The sequence below is a fragment of the Gobius niger genome (assembly GCF_951799975.1).
Source record: "Gobius niger genome assembly, contig: SCAFFOLD_95, whole genome shotgun sequence".
In the NCBI taxonomy this organism is placed as follows: domain Eukaryota; kingdom Metazoa; phylum Chordata; class Actinopteri; order Gobiiformes; family Gobiidae; genus Gobius; species Gobius niger.
Window position 1 is genome coordinate 1 of NW_027639111.1, and position 25065 is coordinate 25065.

At 57.8% G+C, this 25065-nt stretch overlaps 1 protein-coding gene across 1 annotated transcript in view; it reads right to left on the reverse strand.

Moving 5' to 3' along the window:
• Window positions 1–201: 201 nt before the first annotated feature.
• The window catches only part of tecpr2 (tectonin beta-propeller repeat containing 2), a gene marked incomplete at its 3' end in the record, with an annotated part of 55965 nt that continues 31101 nt past the window's right edge, over window positions 202–25065 (reverse strand). The window contains exons 9-17 of the mRNA XM_079583322.1: window positions 21460–21610; window positions 20616–20797; window positions 19569–19770; window positions 19067–19223; window positions 14989–15322; window positions 11915–12138; window positions 7629–7744; window positions 7034–7207; window positions 202–382 (exon numbers count right to left, since the gene is read on the reverse strand). Coding sequence (XP_079439448.1) covers window positions 202–382; window positions 7034–7207; window positions 7629–7744; window positions 11915–12138; window positions 14989–15322; window positions 19067–19223; window positions 19569–19770; window positions 20616–20797; window positions 21460–21610 — 1721 coding nt within the window. The remainder of the gene's footprint in view (window positions 383–7033; window positions 7208–7628; window positions 7745–11914; window positions 12139–14988; window positions 15323–19066; window positions 19224–19568; window positions 19771–20615; window positions 20798–21459; window positions 21611–25065) is intronic.

Below are 25065 nucleotides of genomic sequence, written 5' to 3' on the forward strand. Positions count from 1 at the left end.
CAGGGTGTGTGGCAGGTGTAGGGGGTGTGGCAGGTGTGACAGGTGTGGCAGGTGTAGGGGGTGTGGCAGGTGTAGGGGGTGTGGCAGGTGCAGGGTGTGTGGCAGGTGTAGGGGGTGTGGCAGGTGTAGGGGGTGTGGCAGGTGTGGCAGGTGCAGGGGGTGTGGCAGGTGCAGAGGGTGTGGCAGGTGCAGGGGCGGTACCTGACGGTGTCCTGGACCCAGCGCTCTCCTTCGCTGCAGAAACTGTTCAGTCCTTCTCTGTAGAAAACCGCCTTGTGTTCACTGAGCGCCCAGACCACGCCCCCTGACACGCACACCTGTGTGAACACACCTGGGGTCTCCACCCTGACGGAGCGGGCGCAGGGGCGGTCAGGGGAGAGGCCTACGGGAGGGGGAGGGGGGGAGGAGGGGGGGAGGGGGGGAGGAGAGAGGGAGGAGAGGGGGAGGAGAGGGGGAGGAGAGGGAGGGAGGAGGGGGGAGGGGGGGGAGGAGAGGGGGAGGAGAGAGGAGAGGAGAGAGGGAGGAGAGAGGGAGGAGAGAGGGGGAGGAGAGGGGGAGGAGGGGGGGAGAAGAGGGGGGAGGAGAGGGGGAGGAGAGAGGGAGGAGAGGGGGAGGAGAGGGGGAGGGGGGGAGGGGGGGGGGAGGAGGGAGGAGGGGGGGAGGAGAGGGGGAGGGGGGGAGGAGAGAGAGAGGATAAATTATATATATATATTTGATGTAAACAGAAGTGTTTGACAAAGGAAAAAAAAGCGAAAGTCTGAGCCTCCAAAAAAACTGGAATAACTGGGCCTGAAGACAAAAGTCTCGGACCTCCTTTTGTCTTCAGACCCAGCTTTTTTCGGCGTACGGATCCTGGAAGAGCACCTGACCCACAGCAGCTCACTCGCTACAAGGTAAGGGGCGCTGTGACTCACCTGTCTGCAGGTAGGGGGCGCTGTGACTCACCTGTCTGCAGGTAGAGGGCGCTGTGACTCACCTGTCTGCAGGTAGAGGCTGTGACTCACCTGTCTGCAGGTAGAGGCTGTGACTCACCTGTCTGCAGGTAGAGGCTGTGACTCACCTGTCTGCAGGTAGGGGGCGCTGTGACTCACCTGTCTGCAGGTAGAGGCTGTGACTCACCTGTCTGCAGGTAGAGGGCGCTGTGACTCACCTGTCTGCAGGTAGAGGGCGCTGTGACTCACCTGTCTGCAGGTAGAGGCTGTGACTCACCTGTCTGCAGGTAGAGGCTGTGACTCACCTGTCTGCAGGTAGAGGGCGCTGTGACTCACCTGTCTGCAGGTAGAGGCTGTGACTCACCTGTCTGCAGGTAGAGGCTGTGACTCACCTGTCTGCAGGTAGAGGCTGTGACTCACCTGTCTGCAGGTAGAGGCTGTGACTCACCTGTCTGCAGGTAGGGGGCGCTGTGACTCACCTGTCTGCAGGTAGAGGCTGTGACTCACCTGTCTGCAGGTAGAGGGCGCTGTGACTCACCTGTCTGCAGGTAGGGGGCGCTGTGACTCACCTGTCTGCAGGTAGGGGGCGCTGTGACTCACCTGTCTGCAGGTAGAGGCTGTGACTCACCTGTCTGCAGGTAGAGGCTGTGACTCACCTGTCTGCAGGTAGAGGCTGTGACTCACCTGTCTGCAGGTAGAGGCTGTGACTCACCTGTCTGCAGGTAGAGGCTGTGACTCACCTGTCTGCAGGTAGAGGCTGTGACTCACCTGTCTGCAGGTAGAGGCTGTGACTCACCTGTCTGCAGGTAGAGGCTGTGACTCACCTGTCTGCAGGTAGAGGCTGTGACTCACCTGTCTGCAGGTAGGGGGCGCTGTGACTCACCTGTCTGCAGGTAGAGGCTGTGACTCACCTGTCTGCAGGTAGGGGGCGCTGTGACTCACCTGTCTGCAGGTAGGGGGCGCTGTGACTCACCTGTCTGCAGGTAGAGGCTGTGACTCACCTGTCTGCAGGTAGAGGGCGCTGTGACTCACCTGTCTGCAGGTAGGGGGCGCTGTGACTCACCTGTCTGCAGGTAGGGGGCGCTGTGACTCACCTGTCTGCAGGTAGGGGGCGCTGTGACTCACCTGTCTGCAGGTAGAGGCTGTGACTCACCTGTCTGCAGGTAGAGGGCGCTGTGACTCACCTGTCTGCAGGTAGAGGCTGTGACTCACCTGTCTGCAGGTAGAGGCTGTGACTCACCTGTCTGCAGGTAGAGGCTGTGACTCACCTGTCTGCAGGTAGAGCCTGTGACTCACCTGTCTGCAGGTAGGGGGCGCTGTGACTCACCTGTCTGCAGGTAGAGGCTGTGACTCACCTGTCTGCAGGTAGAGGCTGTGACTCACCTGTCTGCAGGTAGAGGCTGTGACTCACCTGTCTGCAGGTAGGGGGCGCTGTGACTCACCTGTCTGCAGGTAGAGGGCGCTGTGACTCACCTGTCTGCAGGTAGAGGCTGTGACTCACCTGTCTGCAGGTAGAGGCTGTGACTCACCTGTCTGCAGGTAGAGGCTGTGACTCACCTGTCTGCAGGTAGAGGCTGTGACTCACCTGTCTGCAGGTAGAGGCTGTGACTCACCTGTCTGCAGGTAGAGGCTGTGACTCACCTGTCTGCAGGTAGAGGGCGCTGTGACTCACCTGTCTGCAGGTAGGGGGCGCTGTGACTCACCTGTCTGCAGGTAGGGGGCGCTGTGACTCACCTGTCTGCAGGTAGGGGGCGCTGTGACTCACCTGTCTGCAGGTAGGGGGCGCTGTGACTCACCTGTCTGCAGGTAGGGGGCGCTGTGACTCACCTGTCTGCAGGTAGAGGCTGTGACTCACCTGTCTGCAGGTAGAGGCTGTGACTCACCTGTCTGCAGGTAGGGGGCGCTGTGACTCACCTGTCTGCAGGTAGAGGCTGTGACTCACCTGTCTGCAGGTAGAGGCTGTGACTCACCTGTCTGCAGGTAGAGGCTGTGACTCACCTGTCTGCAGGTAGAGGGCGCTGTGACTCACCTGTCTGCAGGTAGAGGCTGTGACTCACCTGTCTGCAGGTAGAGGCTGTGACTCACCTGTCTGCAGGTAGGGGGCGCTGTGACTCACCTGTCTGCAGGTAGAGGGCGCTGTGACTCACCTGTCTGCAGGTAGGGGGCGCTGTGACTCACCTGTCTGCAGGTAGAGGCTGTGACTCACCTGTCTGCAGGTAGAGGCTGTGACTCACCTGTCTGCAGGTAGAGGGCGCTGTGACTCACCTGTCTGCAGGTAGAGGGCGCTGTGACTCACCTGTCTGCAGGTAGGGGGCGCTGTGACTCACCTGTCTGCAGGTAGAGGCTGTGACTCACCTGTCTGCAGGTAGAGGCTGTGACTCACCTGTCTGCAGGTAGGGGCTGTGACTCACCTGTCTGCAGGTACAGGCTGTGACTCACCTGTCTGCAGGTAGAGGCTGTGACTCACCTGTCTGCAGGTAGAGGCTGTGACTCACCTGTCTGCAGGTACAGGCTGTGACTCACCTGTCTGCAGGTAGAGGGTGCTGTGACTCACCTGTCTGCAGGTAGAGGCTGTGACTCACCTGTCTGCAGGTAGAGGCTGTGACTCACCTGTCTGCAGGTAGAGGGTGCTGTGACTCACCTGTCTGCAGGTAGAGGCTGTGACTCACCTGTCTGCAGGTAGAGGCTGTGTGTCACCTGTCTGCAGGTAGAGGCTGTGACTCACCTGTCTGCAGGTAGGGGGCGCTGTGACTCACCTGTCTGCAGGTAGAGGCTGTGACTCACCTGTCTGCAGGTAGAGGCTGTGTGTCACCTGTCTGCAGGTAGAGGCTGTGACTCACCTGTCTGCAGGTAGAGGCTGTGACTCACCTGTCTGCAGGTAGGGGGCGCTGTGACTCACCTGTCTGCAGGTAGAGGCTGTGACTCACCTGTCTGCAGGTAGAGGCTGTGACTCACCTGTCTGCAGGTAGAGGCTGTGACTCACCTGTCTGCAGGTAGAGGGCGCTGTGACTCACCTGTCTGCAGGTAGAGGGCGCTGTGACTCACCTGTCTGCAGGTAGAGGCTGTGACTCACCTGTCTGCAGGTAGAGGCTGTGACTCACCTGTCTGCAGGTAGGGGGCGCTGTGACTCACCTGTCTGCAGGTAGAGGGCGCTGTGACTCACCTGTCTGCAGGTAGAGGCTGTGACTCACCTGTCTGCAGGTAGAGGCTGTGACTCACCTGTCTGCAGGTAGGGGGCGCTGTGACTCACCTGTCTGCAGGTAGAGGCTGTGACTCACCTGTCTGCAGGCAGGGGGCGCTGTGACTCACCTGTCTGCAGGTAGAGGCTGTGACTCACCTGTCTGCAGGTAGAGGGCGCTGTGACTCACCTGTCTGCAGGTAGAGGGCGCTGTGACTCACCTGTCTGCAGGTAGAGGCTGTGACTCACCTGTCTGCAGGTAGAGGCTGTGACTCACCTGTCTGCAGGTAGAGGGCGCTGTGACTCACCTGTCTGCAGGTAGGGGGCGCTGTGACTCACCTGTCTGCAGGTAGAGGCTGTGACTCACCTGTCTGCAGGTAGAGGCTGTGACTCACCTGTCTGCAGGTAGGGGGCGCTGTGACTCACCTGTCTGCAGGTAGAGGGCGCTGTGACTCACCTGTCTGCAGGTAGAGGCTGTGACTCACCTGTCTGCAGGTAGAGGGCGCTGTGACTCACCTGTCTGCAGGTAGAGGCTGTGACTCACCTGTCTGCAGGTAGAGGCTGTGACTCACCTGTCTGCAGGTAGGGGGCGCTGTGACTCACCTGTCTGCAGGTAGAGGCTGTGACTCACCTGTCTGCAGGTAGGGGGCGCTGTGACTCACCTGTCTGCAGGTAGAGGCTGTGACTCACCTGTCTGCAGGTAGAGGCTGTGACTCACCTGTCTGCAGGTAGAGGGCGCTGTGACTCACCTGTCTGCAGGTAGAGGGCGCTGTGACTCACCTGTCTGCAGGTAGAGGCTGTGACTCACCTGTCTGCAGGTAGAGGCTGTGACTCACCTGTCTGCAGGTAGGGGGCGCTGTGACTCACCTGTCTGCAGGTAGAGGCTGTGACTCACCTGTCTGCAGGTAGAGGCTGTGTGTCACCTGTCTGCAGGTAGAGGCTGTGACTCACCTGTCTGCAGGTAGAGGGCGCTGTGACTCACCTGTCTGCAGGTAGAGGCTGTGACTCACCTGTCTGCAGGTAGAGGCTGTGACTCACCTGTCTGCAGGTAGAGGCTGTGACTCACCTGTCTGCAGGTAGAGGCTGTGACTCACCTGTCTGCAGGTAGGGGGCGCTGTGACTCACCTGTCTGCAGGTAGAGGCTGTGACTCACCTGTCTGCAGGTAGGGGGCGCTGTGACTCACCTGTCTGCAGGTAGAGGCTGTGACTCACCTGTCTGCAGGTAGAGGCTGTGACTCACCTGTCTGCAGGTAGAGGCTGTGACTCACCTGTCTGCAGGTAGAGGGCGCTGTGACTCACCTGTCTGCAGGTAGAGGCTGTGACTCACCTGTCTGCAGGTAGGGGGCGCTGTGACTCACCTGTCTGCAGGTAGAGGCTGTGACTCACCTGTCTGCAGGTAGAGGCTGTGACTCACCTGTCTGCAGGTAGAGGGCGCTGTGACTCACCTGTCTGCAGGTAGAGGCTGTGACTCACCTGTCTGCAGGTAGAGGCTGTGACTCACCTGTCTGCAGGTAGAGGGCGCTGTGACTCACCTGTCTGCAGGTAGAGGCTGTGACTCACCTGTCTGCAGGTAGAGGGCGCTGTGACTCACCTGTCTGCAGGTAGAGGCTGTGACTCACCTGTCTGCAGGTAGAGGCTGTGACTCACCTGTCTGCAGGTAGGGGGCGCTGTGACTCACCTGTCTGCAGGTAGGGGGCGCTGTGACTCACCTGTCTGCAGGTAGAGGCTGTGACTCACCTGTCTGCAGGTAGAGGCTGTGACTCACCTGTCTGCAGGTAGAGGGCGCTGTGACTCACCTGTCTGCAGGTAGAGGGCGCTGTGACTCACCTGTCTGCAGGTAGAGGCTGTGACTCACCTGTCTGCAGGTAGAGGGCGCTGTGACTCACCTGTCTGCAGGTAGAGGCTGTGACTCACCTGTCTGCAGGTAGAGGCTGTGACTCACCTGTCTGCAGGTAGAGGCTGTGACTCACCTGTCTGCAGGTAGAGGCTGTGACTCACCTGTCTGCAGGTAGGGGGCGCTGTGACTCACCTGTCTGCAGGTAGGGGGCGCTGTGACTCACCTGTCTGCAGGTAGGGGGCGCTGTGACTCACCTGTCTGCAGGTAGAGGCTGTGACTCACCTGTCTGCAGGTAGAGGCTGTGACTCACCTGTCTGCAGGTAGGGGGCGCTGTGACTCACCTGTCTGCAGGTAGGGGGCGCTGTGACTCACCTGTCTGCAGGTAGAGGCTGTGACTCACCTGTCTGCAGGTAGAGGCTGTGACTCACCTGTCTGCAGGTAGAGGCTGTGACTCACCTGTCTGCAGGTAGGGGGCGCTGTGACTCACCTGTCTGCAGGTAGGGGGCGCTGTGACTCACCTGTCTGCAGGTAGGGGGCGCTGTGACTCACCTGTCTGCAGGTAGAGGCTGTGACTCACCTGTCTGCAGGTAGAGGCTGTGACTCACCTGTCTGCAGGTAGAGGCTGTGACTCACCTGTCTGCAGGTAGGGGGCGCTGTGACTCACCTGTCTGCAGGTAGAGGCTGTGACTCACCTGTCTGCAGGTAGAGGCTGTGACTCACCTGTCTGCAGGTAGGGGGCGCTGTGACTCACCTGTCTGCAGGTAGGGGGCGCTGTGACTCACCTGTCTGCAGGTAGGGGGCGCTGTGACTCACCTGTCTGCAGGTAGGGGGCGCTGTGACTCACCTGTCTGCAGGTAGAGGGCGCTGTGACTCACCTGTCTGCAGGTAGGGGGCGCTGTGACTCACCTGTCTGCAGGTAGAGGCTGTGACTCACCTGTCTGCAGGTAGAGGGCGCTGTGACTCACCTGTCTGCAGGTAGAGGCTGTGACTCACCTGTCTGCAGGTAGGGGGCGCTGTGACTCACCTGTCTGCAGGTAGAGGGCGCTGTGACTCACCTGTCTGCAGGTAGGGGGCGCTGTGACTCACCTGTCTGCAGGTACAGGTCTCCGTTGGGCCTCAGGACCCAGGCCGAGTCCTCGCTGAGGGAAACGTAAGCCGCCTGCTCCAGGGCCTTGTACCAGTGTCTCCGCCCCTTCGCCGCCGCTTTGGAGCACGCCATGGCCACCAGGGAGCGCTGTTCCACCTTCCACAGCAGGCTGCCTGAGAACAAACAGGGATGAACTCCTGTTGCCAAGGTAACGCCTCAGAGCGGCCATGTTGGGGTTTTACTGTCATTATTCAGAATTCAACAAAACGTCACTGACCCCAAATACAGGGGGAGGAGCCTGAGGGAGAGGGGAGGAGCCTCAGGCAGAGGGGAGGAGCCTGAGGCAGAGGGGAGGAGCCTCAGGCAGAGGGGAGGAGCCTGAGGCAGAGGGGAGGAGCCTGAGGCAGAGGGGAGGAGCCTGAGGGAGAGGGGAGGAGCCTGAGGGAGAGGGGGAGGAGCCTGAGGGAGAGGGGAGGAGCCTGAGGGAGAGGGGGAGGAGCCTCAGGCAGAGGGGAGGAGCCTGAGGCAGAGGGGAGGAGCCTCAGGCAGAGGGGAGGAGCCTGAGGGAGAGGGGTGGAGTCTGAGGGGAGGTACCTGAGGGCGACAGCGCTGCCTGGTGGACGTTGTCCTCAAAGCGAGTCCAGTTCAGTCCAGTCTCCGACAGAGGAGAGAAGAACAGACCTCCCCTGAAGTCCAGGCACCAGAGGAACCTGAGGACACAGAGGTTTCAGAGACTGAGAGAGAGGGGGAGGAGCCTGAGGGAGAGGGGAGGAGCCTGAGGGAGAGGGGAGGAACCTGAGGGAGAGGGGAGGAACCTGAGGGAGAGGGGAAGAACCTGAGGGAGAGGGGGAGGAGCCTAAGGGAGAGGGGAGGAGCCTGAGGCAGAGGGGAGGAGCCTGAGGCAGAGGGGAGGAGCCTGAGGAGACAGAGGTTTCAGAGACTGAGAGAGAGGGGGAGGAGCCTGAGGGAGAGGGGGAGGAGCCTGAGGGAGAGGGGAGGAGCCTGAGGGAGAGGGGGAGGAGCCTGAGGGAGAGGGGGAGGAGCCTGAGGGAGAGGGGAGGAGCCTGAGGGAGAGGGGGAGGAGCCTGAGGGAGAGGGGAGGAGCCTGAGGGAGAGGGGGAGGAGCCTGAGGGAGAGGGGAGGAGCCTGAGGGAGAGGGGAGGAGCCTGAGGGAGAGGGGAGGAGCCTGAGGGAGAGGGGGAGGTTTCAGAGACTGAGCCTCAGGTTTGAGGAGCAGCAGAGTTTTGTTCATGAAGCTCAGTCTCAAATATGATTTTAATAAATGTTATTATTGTTAAAAACCTTAGATTCAGTCGACGAGATTTTAATTATTTATTACATTTAATATTTTCATCTAAAAGTAAGACTTAAACTAAGGAGGGAGCGGAGTTACCTGTCAGGTGAAGGGGGCGGAGTTACCTGTCTGTCAGGTGAAGGGGGCGGAGTTACCTGTCTGTAAGGTGAAGGGGCGGAGTTACCTGTCTGTCAGGTGAAGGGGGCGGAGTTACCTGTCTGTCAGGTGAAGGGGCGGAGTTACCTGTCTGTCAGGTGAAGGGGGCGGAGCTACCTGTCAGGTGAAGGGGGCGGAGTTACCTGTCTGTCAGGTGAAGGGGCGGAGTTACCTGTCTGTCAGGTGAAGGGGCGGAGTTACCTGTCTGTCAGGTGAAGGGGCGGAGTTACCTGACTGTCAGGTGAAGGGGCGGAGTTACCTGTCTGTCAGGTGAAGGGGGCGGAGTTACCTGTCTGTCAGGTGAAGGGGGCGGAGTTACCTGTCTGTCAGGTGAAGGGGGCGGAGTTACCTGTCTGTCAGGTGAAGGGGCGGAGTTACCTGTCTGTCAGGTGAAGGGGCGGAGTTACCTGTCTGTCAGGTGAAGGGGGCGGAGTTACCTGTCTGTCAGGTGAAGGGGCGGAGTTACCTGTCTGTCAGGTGAAGGGGCGGAGTTACCTGTCTGTCAAGTGAAGGGGGCGGAGTTACCTGTCTGTCAGGTGAAGGGGCGGAGTTACCTGACTGTCAGGTGAAGGGGCGGAGTTACCTGTCTGTCAGGTGAAGGGGCGGAGTTACCTGTCTGTCAGGTGAAGGGGCGGAGTTACCTGTCTGTCAGGTGAAGGGGACGGAGTTACCTGTCAGGTGAAGGGGCGGAGTTACCTGTCTGTCAGGTGAAGGGGCGGACTTACCTGACTGTCAGGTGAAGGGGGCGGAGTTACCTGTCAGGTGAAGGGGCGGAGTTACCTGTCTGTCAGGTGAAGGGGGCGGAGCTACCTGTCTGTCAGGTGAAGGGGGCGGAGTTACCTGACTGTCAGGTGAAGGGGGCGGAGTTACCTGTCAGGTGAAGGGGCGGAGTTACCTGTCTGTCAGGTGAAGGGGCGGAGTTACCTGACTGTCAGGTGAAGGGGCGGACTTACCTGACTGTCAGGTGAAGGGGGCGGAGTTACCTGTCAGGTGAAGGGGTGGAGTTACCTGTTTGTCAGGTGCAGGGGGCGGAGTTACCTGTCTGTCAGGTGCAGGGGGCGGAGTTACCTGTCAGGTGAAGGGGCGGAGTTACCTGTCTGTCAGGTGAAGGGGTGGAGTTACCTGACTGTCAGGTGAAGGGGGCGGAGTTACCTGTCTGTCAGGTGAAGGGGGCGGAGTTACCTGACTGTCAGGTGAAGGGGGCGGAGTTACCTGTCTGTCAGGTGAAGGGGGCGGAGTTACCTGTCAGGTGAAGGGGCGGAGTCACCTGTTTGTCAGGTGAAGGGGGCGGAGTTACCTGTCTGTCAGGTGAAGGGGGCGGAGTTACCTGTCAGGTGAAGGGGCGGAGTTACCTGTCTGTCAGGTGAAGGGGGCGGAGTTACCTGACTGTCAGGTGAAGGGGCGGAGTTACCTGACTGTCAGGTGAAGGGGGCGGAGTTACCTGTCAGGTGAAGGGGCGGAGTTACCTGTCTGTCAGGTGAAGGGGCGGACTTACCTGACTGTCAGGTGAAGGGGGCGGAGTTACCTGTCTGTCAGGTGAAGGGGGCGGAGTTACCTGTCTGTCAGGTGAAGGGGCGGAGTTACCTGTCTGTCAGGTGAAGGGGCGGAGCTACCTGTCTGTCAGGTGAAGGGGCGGAGTTACCTGTCTGTCAGGTGAAGGGGCGGAGTTACCTGACTGTCAGGTGAAGGGGCGGAGTTACCTGTCTGTCAGGTGAAGGGGCGGAGTTACCTGTCTGTCAGGTGAAGGGGCGGAGTTACCTGTCTGTCAGGTGAAGGGGCGGACTTACCTGACTGTCAGGTGAAGGGGGCGGAGTTACCTGTCTGTCAGGTGAAGGGGGCGGAGTTACCTGTCTGTCAGGTGAAGGGGCGGAGTTACCTGTCTGTCAGGTGAAGGGGCGGAGCTACCTGTCTGTCAGGTGAAGGGGGCGGAGTTACCTGTCTGTCAGGTGAAGGGGCGGAGTTACCTGACTGTCAGGTGAAGGGGCGGAGTTACCTGTCTGTCAGGTGAAGGGGCGGAGTTACCTGTCTGTCAGGTGAAGGGGGCGGAGTTACCTGTCTGTCAGGTGAAGGGGGCGGAGTTACCTGTCTGTCAGGTGAAGGGGCGGAGTTACCTGTCTGTCAGGTGAAGGGGCGGAGCTACCTGTCTGTCAGGTGAAGGGGCGGAGTTACCTGTCTGTCAGGTGGAGGGGCGGAGTTACCTGTCTGTCAGGTGAAGGGGCGGAGTTACCTGTCTGTTAGGTGAAGGGGTGGAGTTACCTGTCTGTCAGGTGAAGGGGGCGGAGTTACCTGTCTGTCAGGTGAAGGGGGCGGAGTTACCTGACTGTCAGGTGAAGGGGCGGAGTTACCTGTCTGTCAGGTGAAGGGGGCGGAGTTACCTGACTGTCAGGTGAAGGGGGCGGAGTTACCTGTCTGTCAGGTGAAGGGGCGGAGTTACCTGACTGTCAGGTGAAGGGGGCGGAGTTACCTGTCTGTCAGGTGAAGGGGGCGGAGTTACCTGACTGTCAGGTGAAGGGGCGGAGTTACCTGTCTGTCAGGTGAAGGGGGCGGAGTTACCTGACTGTCAGGTGAAGGGGCGGAGTTACCTGTCTGTCAGGTGAAGGGGGCGGAGTTACCTGTCTGTCAGGTGGAGGGGCGGAGTTACCTGTCTTTCAGGTGGAGGGGCGGAGTTACCTGTCTGTCAGGTGAAGGGGGCGGAGTTACCTGTCCGTCAGGTGAAGGGGGCGGAATTACCTGTCTGTCAGGTGGAGGGGCGGAGTTACCTGTCTGTCAGGTGAAGGGGCGGAGTTACCTGTCTGTCAGGTGAAGGGGCGGAGTTACCTGTCTGTCAGGTGAAGGGGCGGAGTTACCTGTCTGTCAGGTGGAGGGGCGGAGTTACCTGTCTGTCAGGTGAAGGGGCGGAGTTACCTGTCTGTCAGGTGCAGGGGGCGGAGTTACCTGTCTGTCAGGTGCAGGGGGCGGAGTTACCTGTCAGGTGAAGGGGCGGAGTTACCTGACTGTCACGTGAAGGGGGCGGAGTTACCTGTCAGGTGAAGGGGCGGAGTTACCTGTCTGTCAGGTGAAGGGGCGGAGTTACCTGTCTGTCAGGTGAAGGGGCGGAGTTACCTGTCTGTCAGGTGAAGGGGGCGGAGTTACCTGTCTGTCAGGTGAAGGGGGCGGAGTTACCTGTCTGTCAGGTGAAGGGGGCGGAGTTACCTGTCTGTCAGGTGAAGGGGCGGAGTTACCTGTCTGTCAGGTGCAGGGGGCGGAGTTACCTGTCTGTCAGGTGAAGGGGGCGGAGTTACCTGTCTGTCAGGTGAAGGGGGCGGAGTTACCTGTCTGTCAGGTGAAGGGGCGGAGTTACCTGTCTGTCAGGTGCAGGGGGCGGAGTTACCTGTCTGTCAGGTGAAGGGGGCGGAGTTACCTGTCTGTCAGGTGAAGGGGGCGGAGTTACCTGTCTGTCAGGTGCAGGCTGAGGACGCCACAGCCCGGGCCGCTGTGATTGGTCCAGCTCTCACACAGCCCCTCCCTCTGCCTCTCCAGGTCGTCTAATTGGTCGCTGCTCTCTGGCTCCTGATTGGTGGGTAGGCGGGGCATATCTCTGTCCTGTCCTCCAGGGGGCGCCGCGCTGTAGATGTCGTCCTCGTCACTGGAGACGCTGTTTTCCATCGGCTCCGTCTGTAAAGACATTTATTTTTATTCAAATGTATAAACCCAATAGTTTGAAATAGAACATTCTTCTTTCTCTTACTTTTTTCACAAATATATTAATATTCACACATTCACAAACACAAGAAAATGAAATAAAATCCCTCCCCCCTAAAACCCCCCCTTCACTCAATCACAACAACATTATTTTCTACAAATCAAAGTCTTTTACAAGGCGTAGAAATGTCTGTAAAGTTTCCCTTTGGCCACAGAGTCACTGCTCCTCAGCTTCAGGTCCGTCTCTGTCCTTCCATTTCAAAGCTTCACATGTTTCTCCTGCACCAAACAAACATGGACCCGTTTCTGGTTTCTTGTCTTGAATTTGAAGCTATTTGGAAACATCCAGAGTTTACCATATAAGGACATTCTACATCAATGACATCAGAAATCTGCTTCCAAAGATTTGAACTTCCTCACACACCGATAAATGCCCCTTTTCTTTACCACATGTGACACAGTCATGAGGAACATCAGGGTGGAGATGATGGAGGAACATCAGGGTGGAGATGATGGAGCTTCACTGGTGATGAAGGTTCTGCACTAATCCATCACACAGACCTTTATTCATCCACATTCTTACTGTTTTCTTTTCACTGTTCTGCAACTTCATCTGAGGAACAAGTTTGACCCACCCGCGAAATGTCCCACCACGATTACCTGACGCGCTTCCTGAGGAGAAGAAGAAGAAGAAGAAGAAAGCCAAAAGAAGAATGGTGAAGCCTCAAGAGGGCCAAGCAAGTGGAGACACGGCTCCTCCCAGCGGTCAATGACCCAGGGATGACCCAGAGATGACCCAAAGATGACCCAGAGATGACCCAGGGATGACCCAGAGATGACCCAGAGATGACCCAGAGCTGACCCAGAGATGACCCAGAGAGAGATGACCCAGAGATGGCCCAGAGATGACCCAAAGATGACCCAGAGATGACCCAGGGATGACCCAGAGATGACCCAGAGATGACCCAGAGCTGACCCAGAGATGACCCAGAGAGAGATGACCCAGAGATGGCCCAGAGATGACCCAGAGATGATCCAGAGATGACCCAGAGATGACCCAGAGAGAGATGGCCCAGAGATGACCCAGAGATGACCCAGAGCTGACCCAGAGATGACCCAGAGAGAGATGACCCAGAGATGACCCAGAGAGAGATGACCCAGAGATGGCCCAGAGATGACCCAGAGATGATCCAGAGATGACCCAGAGATGACCCAGAGATGACCCAGAGATGACCCAGAGATGACCCAGAGCTGACCCAGAGATGACCCAGAGAGAGATGGCCCAGAGATGACCCAGAGATGACCCAGAGCTGACCCAGAGATGACCCAGAGAGAGATGACCCAGAGATGACCCAGAGCTGACCCAGAGATGACCCAGAGAGAGATGACCCAGAGATGGCCCAGAGATGACCCAGAGATGATCCAGAGATGACCCAGAGATGACCCAGAGATGACCCAGAGATGACCCAGAGATGATCCAGAGATGACCCAGAGATGACCCAGAGATGACCCAGAGATGACCCAGAGATGATCCAGAGATGACCCAGAGACGACCCAGGGATGACCCAGAGATGACCCAGAGACGACCCAGAGATGACCCAGAGATGGCCCAGAGATGACCCAGGGATGACCAAAAGAAAATCCAGGAAAATTCAGCTGCCGTTGAAAAGAACTAAACCGACATCGCCGAGCTCCAAGTCGAGATGGACCTTCTTAAAGAGAAAAGCTTGAAAAGAGCTTGTGAAGAGCTTGTGAAGAGCCAGTGGAATCTGAGCTCCTGGGCCGCCCCGAGGAGGATGGTGAGAACACACGGGAGGCGGTCATCGTAAGGTAAGGCTTGGCGTAAAAGAGAGCCAGAGCTGCCATCCTGCAGTTTGGCACGAGAACCGTGAAAGAGGACGTGTGGAGCAAATGGCGTGAAGGTCTGCAAGGATCTTCACATTAACTTCAAGGAAGACTTTTCCAAGGAGGAAAAGCTGCATCTTCTGGTGCAAGAAGAGAAAAGGAAGGGACTTCTTTATCTCCTTCTAACGAGAACTGTTCACAGAACACGTAACATACACAAAGGCTACATGCTAACATGCTAACATTTCCTTCACGTGTGTTTGGAACTGGCTCTGTTTGACTCTTCTGAAGCGGTCGTAATGCGAGGGAACTGAAGAATAATATTCAACGTGAGGCTGCTTTTCTTTTTTGTAAGAATCTTGAATATCCCCAATTTTAAATGTGAACATATTTTATATTTTTTTGAAGGTTTAGAAAATTCTGTCTCCGATATTGTTAATACATTGTTGTAAATGGAGACACTCACTTTAGGAATGAACTCAAACTGTATTATCAAGTCCAGCTTTAAGAAAATAGTATCTGAAAAATACCTCTGTACAGTCCCTAAAAATGTTCACCCTTCATTTTACTCGTATTTTGCACCTCCTCCAGATTTTGTATTTTGAAATTGCTAAATAAAAAAGAAAAAAATAAATATAAAATGGCGGTTGTGGAATAAACTGAACTAAAAGTGGAGTTTTCTTTAACACGGCTGAACTTCATCCACATGAATATGAGGAAAATGTGTTTCAGGTTTTCTGTCATTTATGTTTCATAGAAAAATAAGGCGTTTTATTTGATGTATTTTATTCCAAAATTTGTTTAGTTTTGGAATAAAGTAATTAGTGAAAAATATATATATTTTTTGGTTTAAATTTCAGGAACTTTGAAAAAGGTTTTACGTTTGTTGAAATATTTGTAAAAATGAGCTTTGTTCTGTTTTGTTAACGTGAGCCTGAAATAAAGGAACGAGATCTGTAAAAATCCTTCAGTGCAGACCTTCAGGTCCTGGTTCTGGTCCTGGTTCTGGAACTTGTCCCGGTCCTGGTTCTGGAACTTGTCCTGGTCCTGGTTCTGGGACTTGTCCCGGGCCGCTCCGCTCTCGGGGCTCATGAACGGGTGGTCGTGGGTCTGGGAGGGCATCTGGTCTTGGTGGTAGGAGAAGGTGCACTCCAGCAGCAGGTCCACGTCGGGCGTCTGCAGCGGGTTCATCCCAGAGGACTGAGTCGGGTCCGACAGGGGCCCAGACAGGGGCCCAGACAGGGGCCCAGAGAGGGGCCCAGACAGGGGCCCAGACAGGGGCAGGGGTCCAGGCCGGAGCCGGGACTGAGGACTGGACACAAAACAAAAGAGGAGAGGTTGGCTGCAGGTGCTGATTCCAGAGAATAAACCAGATAAACCAGAGAATAAACCAGATAAACCGGTCTCACACCTGCCCCCTGCTGGTCAGCCCTCACACCTGCCCCCTGCTGGTCAGCCCTCACACCTGCCCCCTGCTGCCCTCACACCTGCCCCCTGCTGCCCTCACACCTGCCCCCTGCTGCCCTCACACCTGCCCCCTGCTGGCCTCACACCTGCCCCCTGCTGGTCAGCCCTCACACCTGCCCCCTGCTGGTCAGCCCTCACACCTGCCCCCTGCTGGTCAGCCCTCACACCTGCCCCCTGCTGGTCAGCCCTCACACCTGCCCCCTGCTGGTCAGCCCTCACACCTGCCCCCTGCTGGTCAGCCCTCACACCTGCCCCCTGCTGGTCAGCCCTCACACCTGCCCCCTGCTGGTCTGCCCTCACACCTGCCCCCTGCTGGTCAGTCCTCACACCTGCCCCCTGCTGGTCAGCCCTCACACCTGCCCCCTGCTGGTCAGTCCTCACACCTGCCTCCTGCTGCCCTCACACCTGCCCCCTGCTGGTCAGCCCTCACACCTGCCTCCTGCTGCCCTCACACCTGCCCCCTGCTGGTCAGCCCTCACACCTGCCTCCTGCTGCCCTCACACCTGCCCCCTGCTGGTCAGCCCTCACACCTGCCTCCTGCTGCCCTCACACCTGCCTCCTGCTGCCCTCACACCTGCCCCCTGCTGCCCTCGCACCTGCCCCCTGCTGCCCTCACACCTGCCCCCTGCTGCCCTCACACCTGCCTCCTGCTGCCCTCACACCTGCCCCCTGCTGCCCTCACACCTGCCTCCTGCTGCCCTCACACCTGCCCCCTGCTGCCCTCACACCTGCCCCCTGCTGCCCTCACACCTGCCCCCTGCTGCCCTCACACCTGCCTCCTGCTGCCCTCACACCTGCCCCCTGCTGCCCTCACACCTGCCCCCTGCTGCCCTCACACCTGCCCCCTGCTGGTCAGCCCTCACACCTGCCCCCTGCTGCCCTCACACCTGCCCCCTGCTGGTCAGCCCTCACACCTGCCCCCTGCTGGTCAGCCCTCACACCTGCCCCCTGCTGGTCAGCCCTCACACCTGCCCCCTGCTGGTCAGCCCTCACACCTGCCCCCTGCTGCCCTCACACCTGCCCCCTGCTGCCCTCACACCTGCCCCCTGCTGCCCTCACACCTGCCCCCTGCTGGCCTCACACCTGCCCCCTGCTGGTCAGCCCTCACACCTGCCCCCTGCTGCCCTCACACCTGCCCCCTGCTGGTCAGCCCTCACACCTGCCCCCTGCTGCCCTCACACCTGCCCCCTGCTGGTCAGCCCTCACACCTGCCCCCTGCTGCCCTCACACCTGCCCCCTGCTGGTCAGCCCTCACACCTGCCCCCTGCTGCCCTCACACCTGCCCCCTGCTGACCAGTCCTCACACCTGCCCCCTGCTGGTCAGCCCTCACACCTGCCCCCTGCTGGTCAGTCCTCACACCTGCCCCCTGCTGGTCAGTCCTCACACCTGCCCCCTGCTGGTCAGCCCTCACACCTGCCCCCTGCTGGTCAGCCCTCACACCTGCCCCCTGCTGGTCTGCCCTCACACCTGCCCCCTGCTGGTCTGCCCTCACACCTGCCTCCTGCTGGTCAGTCCTCACACCTGCCCCCTGCTGGTCTGCCCTCACACCTGCCCCCTGCTGCCCTCACACCTGCCCCCTGCTGGTCAGCCCTCACACCTGCCCCCTGCTGGTCAGCCCTCACACCTGCCCCCTGCTGGCCGGCCCTCACACCTGCCCCCTGCTGGCCAGCCCTCACACCTGCCCCCTGCTGGTCAGTCCTCACACCTGCCCCCTGCTGGTCAGCCCTCACACCTGCCCCCTGCTGGTCAGTCCTCACACCTGCCCCCTGCTGGCCAGCCCTCACACCTGCCCCCTGCTGGTCAGTCCTCACACCTGCCCCCTGCTGGTCAGCCCTCACACCTGCCCCCTGCTGGTCAGTCCTCACACCTGCCTCCTGCTGCCCTCACACCTGCCCCCTGCTGGCCGGCCCTCACACCTGCCCCCTGCTGGCCGGCCCTCACACCTGCCCCCTGCTGGTCAGTCCTCACACCTGCCCCCTGCTGGTCAGCCCTCACACCTGCCCCCTGCTGGCCGGCCCTCACACCTGCCTCCTGCTGGTCAGTCCTCACACCTGCCCCCTGCTGCCCTCACACCTGCCCCCTGCTGCCCTCACACCTGCCCCCTGCTGGTCAGCCCTCACACCTGCCCCCTGCTGGTCAGCCCTCACACCTGCCCCCTGCTGGCCGGCCCTCACACCTGCCCCCTGCTGGCCGGCCCTCACACCTGCCCCCTGCTGGTCAGTCCTCACACCTGCCCCCTGCTGGTCAGTCCTCACACCTGCCCTCACACCTGCCTCCTGCTGACCTGCCCTCACACCTGCCCCCTGCTGGTCAGCCCTCACACCTGCCTCCTGCTGACCTGCCCTCACACCTGCCCCCTGCTGGTCAGCCCTCACACCTGCCTCCTGCTGCCCTCACACCTGCCCCCTGCTGGTCAGCCCTCACACCTGCCTCCTGCTGCCCTCACACCTGCCCCCTGCTGCCCTCACACCTGCCCCCTGCTGCCCTCACACCTGCCCCCTGCTGCCCTCACACCTGCCCCCTGCTGGTCAGTCCTCACACCTGCCCCCTGCTGGCCTCACACCTGCCCCCTGCTGGTCAGCCCTCACACCTGCCCCCTGCTGGTCAGCCCTCACACCTGCCCCCTGCTGGTCAGCCCTCACACCTGCCCCCTGCTGGTCTGCCCTCACACCTGCCTCCTGCTGGTCAGCCCTCACACCTGCCCCCTGCTGGTCAGCCCTCACACCTGCCCCCTGCTGCCCTCACACCTGCCTCCTGCTGGTCAGCCCTCACACCTGCCTCCTGCTGGTCAGCCCTCACACCTGCCCCCTGCTGGTCAGCCCTCACACCTGCCCCCTGCTGGTCAGCCCTCACACCTGCCCCCTGCTGGTCAGCCCTCACACCTGCCCCCTGCTGCCCTCACACCTGCCTCCTGCTGGTCAGCCCTCACACCTGCCTCCTGCTGGTCAGCCCTCACACCTGCCCCCTGCTGGTCAGTCCTCACACCTGCCCCCTGCTGGTCAGCCCTCACACCTGCCCCCTGCTGGTCAGCCCTCACACCTGCCCCCTGCTGCCCTCACACCTGCCCCCTGCTGCCCTCACACCTGCCTCCTGCTGGTCAGTCCTCACACCTGCCCCCTGCTGGTCAGCCCTCACACCTGCCCCCTGCTGCCCTCACACCTGCCCCCTGCTGCCCTCACACCTGCCTCCTGCTGGTCAGTCCTCACACCTGCCCCCTGCTGGTCAGCCCTCACACCTGCCCCCTGCTGCCCTCACACCTGCCCCCTGCTGGTCAGCCCTCACACCTGCCCCCTGCTGCCCTCACACCTGCCCCCTGCTGGTCGGCCCTCACACCTGCCCCCTGCTGCCTTCACACCTGCCCCCTGCTGGTCAGCCCTCACACCTGCCCCCTGCTGGTCTGCCCTCACACCTGCCCCCTGCTGGTCGGCCCTCACACCTGCCTCCTGCTGAACCCTAAATAGGATTTGCATTTTAACACAGACGTGCTCACATGTTTAGTAACTGTTTACTGTAATGTAATGTCTCAGAGTGTCCTGAAGGGGGCGCTATCGCGGGACATTCTGTCATATTAATGGGAAACACTGAAACCTGGACTCGGGCCGGTCCTGGTCCGGGTCCGGGTCCTGGTCCGGGTCCGGGTCCCGTCCACAGAGGGATGTCTGGTCACTTCCTGTTTCACTGCCACCGTCGTCCAATGGGAAGAGAGATTCTGAGCAGCTGTCCTCCGATTGGCCGGCTCCACTGTCTGCACAAGAACAGGATGTCAATGTCCAGCTGTGAACATCTGCCCTGACCCGTGTCCAACAGTGAGTCAAACATCTGCAGCACTTCAAAATCTGCAGCACTTCAACATCTGCAGCACTTCAACATCTGCAGCACTTCAACATCTGCAGCACTTCAACATCTGCAGCACTTCACCAACATGGTGGTGCTAGCTTAGCAGCTAAACCCCTTTGAGAGCGACACATTTCTTCTGCTGAGACTCTGCAGAGGCACCGAGAGCCCGCCCACACTGGGAGGCGTCACTCGAGGAGCTACAGAAAACCAAACGGGACAAACGAGGAGATGGTGAAAGACTGCAGAAACGCACCGTGGCGGCGCCGCCGTCTCCGCTTCAGCCTCACGGCCGTCACCACCAGCTCCGGCTGCTCCTGGCCAATGGGAGCGCAGTATCTGGGGTCTGTGGGCGGGGCGGCGTGCTGCTCCTGGCCAATGGGAGCGCAGTATCTGGGGCTGTCGTATGATGTCACTGATGATGTCATCGAGCTGCTGCGGCTGCGGAGCTCCGCCCCCTGAGGACACACCCACAGAATCACTGCCCCGCCTTTAACTGAGCGCATCGTCTCCAACAGCGACACAAACCTTAGATCAGATCTGTAGGTCTTAGCTTTCAAATGAGGCGTCACTCACATGAGTCTGTGCTGGAGGTTTATGTGACGTTGTTTTTGAGCACAATAGTCTCGTTTTGTTTTCTTTCCTCTGTAAAGGATGTTTGAAATACCTGAGGCGTAACTCCGGCCTTAAGGGTTAAGAGATTAAAAACTCTACAATCCCACAATCTGAACTGGTCATTAACGAACTTTAGGAAATGAACTCAGCTCACAACACAGTGGCTTTTGTTTGTTTACTGACGCTGTTATAGCATGTATAATAATAATGATAATAATAATAATAACAACAAATATATAATATCATATCATATCATATCATATAATATCATATATAATAACACATATTTCTAAATACATTTTGGTCTTAGAAAACACACTGTGCTGATCCTCTTTCACACCATAAAGAACCAGTTCTTCTAATTCAGATTATTGTGTTTGGGTTCAGTCCTGTAGAATCAGAATCAGAAGAGATTTTTATTGTGATAGATTTTGATTGTGATATTTAGATTCTGATAGATTTTGATTCTGATAGATTTAGATTCTGATAGATTTTGATTGTGATGGATTTTGATTCTGATAGATTTTGATTGTGATAGATTTTGATTCTGATAGATTTTGATTGTGATGGATTTAGATTCTGATAGATTTTGATTGTGATTCTATAATGTAAATGCATCATGTGACTGAACTTAAACATTGAGGAAACAACAATAACTTCTTAATCCTGACCCAAGTGTGTCTCCTACCTCCTCGCTCGCCTCCTCCCGCGCCTCCTCTCCTGTCTCCTCCAGCGCTCCGTCCTTGGCCCCGCCCTCTGTGATGATGGGCAGTGTTCTGATTGGCTGAGCGGTCTCCACGGCGCCGGTGGGGGGCAGGAAGGTGGGGGTCAGAGGCGTGGTCAGAGGAGAGGTCAACCGCCCCGAAACCCCTGGAGCCAAAGGACAAAACATCAGAAGGTTCTCGAGGTGAGTCTGATTAGCTTATTCAAAAACTAAACCAGATCATCACAGACAGAAAACTTTGTTCTCATATTTATGTCAGTGATGTTTCGCACAGGTTTTACTTTGTTTTCTTTCTTTTGGGCGGCACGGTAGCGCAGCGGTTAGTGCTCTCGCTTCACAGCTAGAAGGTCCGGGTTCGATTCCCACCAGGGACGGGCCTTTCTGTGTGGAGTTTGCATGTTCTCCCCGTGTCTGTGTAGGTTTCCTCCGGGCACTCCGGTTTCCCCTACCACTAAAAACATGCACAATAGGCCAGGATGAATGATGTGTGTGAGTGGTTGTCAGAGGGTCCGTTGGCGCAGACGTGAGAAGTCGCGAAAGCGCCTCTGACAGTCTCCCCCAGGGGAAACTGAAGCTACAAACGTAGTTTACACCGAGTGTGGGGTGAATGTACAATTGTCTCATGTAAAGCGCTTTGTGACTATATGTCTGTGAAAGGCGCTATATAAATAAAGATCTTCTTCTTCTTCTTCTTCTTCTTCTTCTATCATTAAATAGTTTTCCCTTTTCCCCCACAGCCCCTGACGGCACACAGTCATTTAGCCGGGAGTTTTCTGTTTTCTATATTAAACTACAGGCCAAGACTCACCCTGGGGCGCTCCTCGGGGGCTGTGAGCTACTCCCTCAGGTGTGGTCGACAGGCGGATGATGTCGCGGTCTCCTTTCAGGATGAATATCTCGTTTTCAGAACACGCCACCGACACCAGGTCCCCACTACACTCCAGCACCCCGACCAGCTCCTAAAGAGAGAGTACCCGTTACACCCGACCAGCTCCTAAAGAGAGAGTACCCGTTACACCCCGACCAGCTCCTAAAGAGAGAGTACCCGTTACACCCCGACCTGCTCCTAAAGAGAGAGTACCCGTTACACCCCGACCAGCTCCTAAAGAGTACCCGTTACACCCGACCAGCTCCTAAAGAGAGAGTACCCGTTACACCCGACCAGCTCCTAAAGAGTACCCGTTACACCCCGACCAGCTCCTAAAGAGAGAGTACCCGTTACACCCCGACCAGCTCCTAAAGAGAGAGTACCCGTTACACCCGACCAGCTCCTAAAGAGAGAGTACCCGTTACACCCGACCTGCTCCTAAAGAGAGAGTACCCGTTACACCCGACCAGCTCCTAAAGAGAGAGTACCCATTACACCCGACCTGCTCCTAAAGAGAGAGTACCCGTTACACCCCGACCAGCTCCTAAAGAGAGAGTACCCGTTACACCCCGACCAGCTCCTAAAGAGAGAGTACCCGTTACACCCGACCAGCTCCTAAAGAGAGAGTACCCGTTACACCCCGACCTGCTCCTAAAGAGAGAGTACCCGTTACACCCGACCAGCTCCTAAAGAGAGAGTACCTGTTACACCCCGACCTGCTCCTAAAGAGTACCCGTTACACCCCGACCAGCTCCTAAAGAGAGAGTACCCGTTACACCCCGACCAGCTCCTAAAGAGAGAGTACCCGTTACACCCCGACCTGCTCCTAAAGAGTACCCGTTACACCCCGACCCGCTCCTAAAGAGAGAGTACCCGTTACACCCGACCAGCTCCTAAAGAGAGAGTACCCGTTACACCCCGACCTGCTCCTAAAGAGTACCCGTTACACCCCGACCCGCTCCTAAAGAGAGAGTACCTGTTACACCCCGACCAGCTCCTAAAGAGAGAGTACCCGTTACACCCCGACCAGCTCCTAAAGAGAGAGTACCCGTTACACCCCGACCAGCTCCTAAAGAGAGAGTACCCGTTACACCCCGACCTGCTCCTAAAGAGAGAGTACCCGTTACACCCCGACCTGCTCCTAAAGAGAGAGTACCCGTTACACCTCGACCTGCTCCTAAAGAGAGAGTACCCGTTACACCCCGACCTGCTCCTAAAGAGAGAGTACCCGTTACACCCGACCTGCTCCTAAAGAGAGAGCACCCGTTACACCCCGACCAGCTCCTAAAGACAGAGTACCCGTTACACCCCGACCTGCTCCTAAAGAGAGAGTACCCGTTACACCCGACCTGCTCCTAAAGAGAGAGTACCCGTTACACCCGACCTGCTCCTAAAGAGAGAGTACCCGTTACACCCGACCTGCTCCTAAAGAGAGAGTACCCGTTACACCCCGACCAGCTCCTAAAGAAAGAGTACCCGTTACACCCCGACCTCCTAAAGAGAGAGCACCCGTTACACCCCGACCAGCTCCTAAAGAGAGAGTACCCGTTACACCCCAACCAGCTCCTAAAGAGAGAGTACCCGTTACACCCCGACCTGCTCCTAAAGAGTACCCGTTACACCCCGACCTGCTCCTAAAGAGTACCCGTTACACCCCGACCTGCTCCTAAAGAGAGAGCACCTGTTACACCCCGACCTGCTCCTAAAGAGAGAGCACCTGTTACACCCCGACCAGCTCCTAAAGAGAGAGTACCCGTTACACCCCGACCTGCTCCTAAAGAGTACCCGTTACACCCCGACCTGCTCCTAAAGAGAGAGCACCCGTTACACCCCGACCAGCTCCTAAAGAGAGAGTACCCGTTACACCCCGACCTGCTCCTAAAGAGAGAGTACCCGTTACACCCCGACCTGCTCCTAAAGAGAGAGTACCCGTTACACCCCGACCTGCTCCTAAAGAGAGAGTACCCGTTACACCCCGACCTGCTCCTAAAGAGAGAGTACCCGTTACACCCCGACCTGCTCCTAAAGAGAGAGTACCCGTTACACCCCGACCTGCTCCTAAAGAGAGAGTACCCGTTACACCCCGACCTGCTCCTAAAGAGAGAGCACCCGTTACACCCGACCTGCTCCTAAAGAGAGAGTACCCGTTACACCCCGACCTGCTCCTAAAGAGAGAGTACCTGTTACACCCCGACCTGCTCCTAAAGAGAGAGTACCCGTTACACCCCGACCTGCTCCTAAAGAGAGAGTACCCGATACACCCCGACCTGCTCCTAAAGAGAGAGTACCCGTTACACCCCGACCTGCTCCTAAAGAGAGAGTACCCGTTACACCCCGACCTGCTCCTAAAGAGAGTACCCGTTACACCCCGACCAGCTCCTAAAGAGAGAGTACCCGTTACACCCCGACCTGCTCCTAAAGAGAGAGCACCCGTTACACCCCGACCAACTCCTAAAGAGAGAGTACCCGTTACACCCCGACCAGCTCCTAAAGAGAGAGTACCCGTTACACCCCGACCAGCTCCTAAAGAGAGAGTACCCGTTACACCCCGACCTGCTCCTAAAGAGAGAGTACCCGTTACACCCCGACCAGCTCCTAAAGAGAGAGTACCCGTTACACCCCGACCTGCTCCTAAAGAGAGTCCCCGGTCAGAGAGTCCCCGGTCAGAGAGTACCTGGTCAGAGAGTCCCCGGTCAGAGAGTACCCATTACACCCCGACCTGCAGAGAGTACCCGTTACACCCCGACCAGAGAATACTCTAGTCCCCGGTCAGAGAGTCCCCGGTCAGAGAGTACCCGGTCAGAGAGTACCCGGTCAGAGAGTACCCGGTCAGAGAGTACTCTAGTATCCGGTCAGAGAGTATCCGGTCAGAGAATACTCTAGTACCTGGTCAGAGAGTATCTGGTCAGAGAGTACCCGGTCAGAGAGTACTCTAGTATCCGGTCAGAGAGTATCCGGTCAGAGAGTACCCGGTTAGAGAGTATCCGGTCAGAGAGTACCCGGTTAGAGAGTACCCGGTCAGAGAGTACCCGGTCAGAGAGTACCTGGTCAGAGAGTACCCGGTCAGAGAGTACCCGGTCAGAGAGTACCTGGTCAGAGAGTACCCGGTCAGAGAGTCCCCGGTCAGAGAGTACACGGTCAGAGAGTACCCGGTCAGAGAGTACCCGGTCAGAGAATACCCGGTCAGAGAGTACCCGGTCAGAGAGTACCCGGTCAGAGAGTCCCCGGTCAGAGAATACCCGGTCAGAGAGTACCCGGTCAGAGAGTACACGGTCAGAGAGTATCTGGTCAGAGAGTACCCGGTCAGAGAGTACACGGTCAGAGAGTATCTGGTCAGAGAGTATCCGGTCAGAGAGTACCTGGTCAGAGAGTATCTGGTCAGAGAGTATCCGGTCAGAGAGTACCTGGTCAGAGAGTACCCGGTCAGAGAGTACCCGGTCAGAGAGTACCTGGTCAGAGAGTACCCGGTCAGAGAATACCCGGTCAGAGAGTACCCGGTCAGAGAATACCCGGTCAGAGAGTACCCGGTCAGAGAGTACCTGGTCA